At 45.5% G+C, this 7,507-nt stretch overlaps 1 protein-coding gene across 1 annotated transcript in view; it reads right to left on the bottom strand.

Annotated features, from left to right (window-relative positions):
* Positions 1 to 7,507, bottom strand: part of KIAA1109 (KIAA1109 ortholog) — a 252,339-nt gene that overhangs the window by 11,602 nt on the left and 233,230 nt on the right. The window contains exons 82-83 of the mRNA XM_025204706.1: positions 6,778 to 6,970; positions 5,922 to 6,139 (exon numbers count right to left, since the gene is read on the bottom strand). Of these exons, the coding sequence (XP_025060491.1) occupies positions 5,922 to 6,139; positions 6,778 to 6,970 (411 nt within the window). The remainder of the gene's footprint in view (positions 1 to 5,921; positions 6,140 to 6,777; positions 6,971 to 7,507) is intronic.

Genomic DNA, 7,507 nt, shown 5'->3' with positions numbered 1-7,507 from the left:
AGTCCTTAAACTGGGACTTAAGCGAAGTTTTCCTGGAAGTTTTCCAGCCTGCACCGCGACCATCTACGGTGTAAGTAAACAATCTTAAATCAACCATTAAGCGTCCGTGCCTAATTCTAGCGTGCCGCCTGCCTTCCCCGACCCGGTGTGTCCGGGCTGCTGGCCACAGCCCGCCGCGTGAAAAAAAAAGGGCCTCGGACTGCTCCCAGCCCGCAGACGCCACACAACCTCCTGCCATTCTGACATGGACCCATTAATAATTACGAAAGACCTACCAAAATTGCAATTTCACAAAATCTGGCATTGTCCACGAAAGCCACAAGGGAGGGGAAAAAAAGAAAACTAATTGAAAACAGAATGCTGGCTCCCCAGATGGAGCCAGCAGTCCTTAGGATGCTGTGGCAGCCCACCAAGGCAGGGAAGGGAGGAGGGGGCACTGCCCACTCAAAGGGCTTCCAACAAGATGGCTGCCACCCCACCCCTTGCCGCTGATTGACAGTGATTGCTGCCTGTCATATGGCCCTGTCTTTCTCCATCAACTGGTGGTGAGGGTGGGGCTGCATGATAGCCCTCATAGCCAGTCAGCAGCAAGGGGCAGGGCTGTATAACAGGCAGCCCTTGCAGCCAATCAGCAGTGAGGAACAGAGCTACCAGGGCCCCTCAGCCATAGGCATGGGGGGCCTGCCACACACCATCTGTGAAATGGCTGCCAGGCCCTGTGATCTGCCTGAGACATTAGCAGGCAGCTGCCATGAATTCTGGAGGTCCCTAATAATTACCCTTTGCTTGCAGCTGTTGCTCCAGTTATCTATCCACCTTGTAGTAGTTTTATCTAGTCTATATTTCTCCAGTTTGTTTATAAGCAAGTCATGCAGGACCTTGTCAAAAACCTTGCTGATGTCCAGATACGCCATATCCACAGCATTCCCTTCATTCATTCAAGCAGTTACATGCATCTACATGTGTATATTAATGCGCAGCAATAAACTCCAGTGCATATCATGCTGGAGTTTATTGCTTCCATTGCGTTTACATGTGCACCAGAGACTGCAGCACGTTGAGCTGGATCAGAGCAGCCCCAGCTGGTAGGGGGTTGACGGGGTCAGCCCGCCAACCCTGGGCTGTTCCGACCTGGCTCAAAGTGCTGCAAAGAGGCCGGTTGGGGCACGGTGGTGCTCCAGTGTGGGGCCAGCCAGCAGGCAGCCTCCACTGATGCATTCTTGTGCCTCAGCCAGCCTCATCAGCATCTATACCTGCGTTGCTGGGCACAATAAAACTCTGCAGCAGAATAGTACTTATACTTACAAGCACTAGCCTGCTGCGTTTTATTAGTTTCCTGCAGCCTAATAGGACCGCATATGTAGACACTGAGACATTTACTACAGAGCTAATTAGGCAATTCCCCAGTAAACATCTCCTATAGATGCGCCCACTTTGTCAAAGAAGGAGATCAAATTTGTTTGACACTATTCATAAATCCAAGCTGGCTGTTTGTGATCAGCCTTTCCTCCTCCAGATGCTTGTAAATAAATAGCCTTCCTTAGGATATGCTTCAGTAGCTTCCTAGGTATGAAGGTGAGGCAAGCTGGTCTCTAACCCAGGTCCCCCTTTTTGTCTGTTTTAGAGGAACACTATGCTGGCCCTTTTCCAGTCCTCTGGTACCTGGCCCTTCTCCCACATCTTCATGAAGATCTTTGCCAAGGGCTCTGAGATCTCCTCTGCTAGTTCCGTCCACACTGAGAGATAAAGTTCATCTGGCTTTGCTGACCTGAATTCATTCAGACCCATCAAAAGATCTCTGACAGTCTCTTTTGTTATCTCCTCCCTCACCTTGCCTCCTTTCTTATCCAGATAATCCTTATGAGGTGTCTGGCTGCAGCTTAATTCTTTTGTGAAGACTGAGACAAAGTAGCTGTTGACCTCTTTGCATCTTCTGTTAGGAGTTCCCCCTGTCTAGTTAACAGTGGACCTACATCATCCTTGGTCTGTCCTTTCTGGCCAAAATACTTAGAGAACCTCCTTAACTTCCTTTGCTAGGTGCAGTTTGTTCTTTATCTTCGCCTTCCTGATTTGCCCCTGCAGGTTCTTGCTATTTCCTGGTACACGTCTTTGGTGACCTGCCCATTCTTCCATTGCCTGTAGGCTTTCCTTTTGCATACGAGGCATTTTAGAAGCTCCTTGTGCAGCCACACTGGTCTCTTGCCATTATCCTTCTGCTTCCATCATGTCAGGACAGATTCATTTTGGCCTTCCAATACTGTGCCCTTTAGAAGCTCCCAGTCCTGTTGGGCCCCTTTATCCATCAGTATATCCTCCCATTACACCTTGCCTATTAACTCCTGGAGTCGGATCAAATCCATCTTCTTGAAATCTAGTAGCATCCTAATCTTGCTGACCTCGTGCTTTCCCTGTCTCAGAAACTGGAATTCTATCATTTTGTCATCACTTTCCTCCCAAGTTACCCATCACCTTCACATCCTCTGCCAGTTCATTCCTGTTGGTCAGGACAAGACCCGAGACCGATGATCCCCTAGTTGTATCCTCCACTTTCTGAAACAGAACAACAATTCCACACAAGTTAGGAACTGGCTTGACAATTTATGTTTGGCTGCATTGTTCTCCCAGCAGATGTCCAGAAAACTGTCGTCTCCCATCAGTACCATCCCATATCTTATGGATAAATTTGTCACCTGCTTGAAGAGTGCCTAGGCCCAAGTACATGGGTGACAGGAAGATAATATTATACATATTATACAAATCCATGGTGCACCCACATACTGAATACTGTGTGCAATTCTGGTCTGCATCTCAAAAAGGATGCAGTAGAATTAGAAAAGATACAAAGAAGGATAATCAAAATGATCAGGAGTATGGAACAGGTGCCATACCAAGAAAAACTAAATTATAATACGGGTCTAATAAAATCATGAAACATGTGGAGCAAGTGAACAGCAAACTATTATTCATCAAGTCCCAGAATACTAGAACTAGAGGGCACCCCCTGAAATTAGGAGACAGGTTTAAAACTAACAAGAATAAGTACTTTTTTAACTTATGGAATTCACTGCCACAAACGATAGGAGAGGCAGATAGCACAGCCAGGTTCAAAAAGAGACTAGACCAATTCACAGATGATAGCTCTATTAATAGCTGTTTAATAGAACAATTGGAGATGTTTCCTCTGGCATCTCTAAACCAACACTGGTGGATGCCAGGAACGGTAATGGACCACTCAAAATCTATCCAGTTCAGTGCTCTCCCTCTAAAATCCACTTCTGCCACTGTCGGAGACATGGTTTTGGGCTTGATGAACCAGTGGTCTGACCCAATATGGCACTTCTTATGTTAAGATAAATGGTACCAGAAGTGGCCATTGCTGGTCACCATGGAAATGGCTGCAAGGACAGGCAGCATGTCAAAAAAACAAGTTTTATGTCATATTTCTACAGAAGCCAACTATTGTAAATTCTAACACTTGTCTGATGTCATGAGATATAGGAAATAAAAATAGCAACAAAGGTTAATCAAAAAAAGGCTAAATACCACAGGAAACCTAGAGGTAAAAACTGTCAAAATAGATTGTAAATAAGAATGTGAAGAGAAGGATACACTTCTAAAATAGTAGCAATAGTAAACAAAATTAACATAGACCAATTATATTGGAGAAATAGGACTGTACAGAAGGGCAGGAATGAGATCCAGGATGTAAGCATGAAGGGAGCTTTTCTGTACTATGCAGCAATAAACATGCAAACCACAGGTTTCCTGTGGTTTAATTCATAGAACACCAAAATAAAGTGTACCTATTCTGACCAACAGGCTTGACCATCAAAATTACTGAATAAAATATTCACCACTGGAGATGCTGAATTAGATTTGGAATAAATTATCTGAACATTATATACTTCCCCATACTTTTTTTTTTTTTTTTAAATAACTGTATCTTGTTTTCCCCCTTGCTCAGTATCTTGTTTTTTAACAACTGTCACATGTAAATTAAGAATCATTGTTGGCTAAAGAGACTGCTGCTTAAACAAATATTCAGAATTCTAGTAAGCAGAATGGTGATCAGAAGATCAATACTAAAGTAACATGAAATGTACTCTGGTCTGTTTACCTAAGGCATGACAGGTGCATCAAATGTACCAAGTACTTCTAAACACCAGATCCTATTGGTTATTAACCTTCAGCTTTTCTAACAAATAGAACTGTTAGTAAAATACAGTTTATGAAAAAAAACCCAAATATTTTCCTTTCATATGGTATTTTTCATACTATTACTAGAAAAAGATATCTTGAAATAATTCCATATTAAATAGGGCTGTCAATTAATTGCAATTGTGTTAATCGCTGTTCAAGTTAATTTTTTTAATGCATTAATCATGCACGTGGTTTTCAAGCACACGCCCAGGCTCCACTTTGCCACCATCACCACCACCACATTTGGGCTACCTCATGAGGCAGCCGTGGCAGCTCAGAGAACTGCAAGGCAGCCCAGGTGCGCACTCTGGGTTGCTGCTGCAGGGTGCAAGGGACGCACACAGACATGTAGCCACAGCCTGCAGGTGGCCAGGAACACAGCCTGGCAAAGTGTGGAACAGTGTGCAGCAAGCAAATCTGTGAAGGGGAAGGGGCATGGTGGGGGGGTGCAAATCGAGGACCCTGGTGAGGGATGGAGTGGGGCTGGGGCAGAGGCAAATGGGCCCCTGGGGACACAGCCAGGCCAAGTCATGGGACAGAGCCACAAGCGGCTCTTGTCCAGGGGCATGGGGGCTGCTCCCGCTGCTGTGCACATCCCAGGGTAGGCACAGGGGGCACATGCCCCCCAGATTTGTGCGTGGGGCAGAGGCGGGTTGTCACTGCAGGCTGGGACTCTGCACTGCTGCTGTTGCCCTGGGAGCCGCATGACCCCACACTGTGCCTCCCGCCGCCAGGTGGGCAGGGGACATGGTACAGCCAGCGCACAGCTCCCGAGGCAAAGCCAGTGGGGCACAGAGCACCAGCTGGCAGCAGCAGCCCACCTCTTCCCCATGTACAAATCTGGGGGGCACATGCCCCCGCATTCCACCCCCGGGGTGTGCGCAGAGGTGGAAGCCCCCCCCGCCCCAACTCTGTCCCACAACCCGCCCTAGCCCCATGGCTCCATTCACCCCAGCCCCTGCCCTGACTCTGCCCTACTCCCTCCCTCACTGTGGGGGCCCTGATGTGTCCCCCATGGCCCTCCCCCCCCACCCCACAGACTTACCTGCTGAGTGGTGTCTCTGTCTGTCTGTCCCTCATTCCCAAGCCACAGCCCCGCCAGCCCTGCTGCTGCCCATCACTCCTGATCCACAGTACCCCATATCCTGCCAGGGTATGCAGGAACTCCCTGTCTCTGGGCTCCAAACCTCCCTACACACACCCACAGCCCCCCACACCTTCACAAATTCCCCTCTATACCCACCCCACAAAGTACCTGCATAATTTTGCATAACTGAGTTTTTCTGTGCATAATTTTGAGTTTTTAGCTATGGATTAAAAATTGCAATTAATTACAACTAATTTTTTTTAAATCACACAACTAATCTCAGTCAAATTTTTTAATTGTTTGACAGCCCTAATATTAAAGCACTCTATCTTGAGACATCATACGTTCATATTTTTCCCCTCTGGAAAAGGAGGAGGAGTGAGAAGAAAGCAAGGGAAAACCTATGTATAAAATAAGAATATTTAAAAGGAATGTTGAAAAAAAAAACCAAAACCCATATCAGCATGGTTTAAAATGCAAAACTTTTGTTTGGGAAGATGATTAATTTTTCAACTAGGAAATTCGGAGAACAAAATTTTTATCCATTTTCATCTTCACATGGGTAAAGTTACTGATAAGCATACGTATCTGTAGGAAGAAAGGTTATATTTAATTAAACTGTTTTAATACATACATTGCTCACGTGAACTTCTTTCTATGTTGTTAGGTATGGTCTTAGGAGGAAGATAAGGAACAGGCCCCCAGGTAGACAGAGCTCGCTTGCTGGTATCAAACTGCTGGGTAAAGAACTCTTGGAGTTTCATTCCTATTTTTATCAGGTCTGGGGTGGTTGATCTTGAAATCATCACTTGGAAAATATCCCACTTCAAATCTCCATGGACAAATATCTCACTAGAATATATACATACATAAAAAAGAACAATCAGAATTCATTCAGTTTTTATTTCGGTCAGTACAAAAAGGTATGTTTTTGTTTTCTTAACGTGCATTTTTTGTTGTCATTACCAGGTAGGACCTAACAATCTCTTATGAAAAATGCACTTTTAAACCGCTGCAAAGGAGCAGTGCAGAGGGTTTTTTTGACCCCTGGATATCCAGGGGTCAAAAAAAACCAAAACCTACAGAGAAAAAAGGCGGAGTAGCGCACACATGGGTAGCGTGTGTCACCGAAAAGCAGAGCTGGGCCAGGCTGCCTGGTGCTTCGGTGCAGCTGCCAGCCAGGTTTTGTGCAGCAGAATTGCCACTGTTTCAGCCCTAGGAGGACCCCAGGTAAGGCTGCTGGCACCAGTGCAGTGCTGGCCCCAGCCTCCCCTACTGCCCCAAGGTAACCTGTCATGTGTCAAAGCATGTGTAGCACAGGCAACTAGTGGTGGTGCAAGGCACACCACTACTAGTTGTCCCTCGGAAACCAAACATTCACACTATGTCTGGATATGGCCTTAGGCTCCTTTTCCCTTTTGGAGGACATGAATAGACAAAATTAGATATTATCCGGCATAAAAAACATTAAATACAGAAAGAAGTTTCACCTTTTATCAGACATACTTGAATCTATAGTGTTATATAAATTAACTTTCCATTCATCCTGGAGCTTAAGATCAGCATTACTGAAGATCCCCATAAGGATACTGGATCCCATGTAGTCAACACGTGCTTCAGTAGAACCCATAGTAATCTGAATTTTGTGACTGGGTTGCTGGTTTGGATGTTCAGAAATATGAGCTGAAACAGGAGAATTTAACAACAGATAATAGTGTGTTAAAAAGACCAGACTTTGTATTGCCTGGGAAACTTTACGACTCTCTGGTGTAGAGAGGCTGGAAAGCCACCGGATCTCCCTCCTGCATGCTGGGGAGTCCTCTTACTGGAGATGGGATGACATATTCAGTTCCTACACTATCCAGCCTCCAGGATCAGCTGTGGGAGTTTTAGGGGAGTCAGAGTGCCATTATAGTCTTCCAGTTACTACCTGATAGATTGCCAGTAAAGGAATGCAGACAGGCAGTGTAGATTCAGAGCAGTCCTAACACAAAGAACAAGCTCTAGAATTTAGAGCTTGTACATAGACTCCTCTATGCACTTCATCATGCCCTGCCCAGTGAACAAGAGGTCCAGGTAGGAAACCAAAATGTATGCCAAATCTGGTTGTGTCATTAAAATTGTTTAGACAGGAGCATTTGTTTTGTCTTGTACACCTGCCTTCAGCTTCTCACATTAACAAAAATGGTTAGGGGGCTAGAGCACATGACATATGAGGAA

Source organism: Alligator sinensis, unplaced genomic scaffold, assembly GCF_000455745.1.
Source record: "Alligator sinensis unplaced genomic scaffold, ASM45574v1 scaffold150_1, whole genome shotgun sequence".
In the NCBI taxonomy this organism is placed as follows: domain Eukaryota; kingdom Metazoa; phylum Chordata; order Crocodylia; family Alligatoridae; genus Alligator; species Alligator sinensis.
This window is presented reverse-complemented; position numbering and strand designations above follow the sequence as displayed.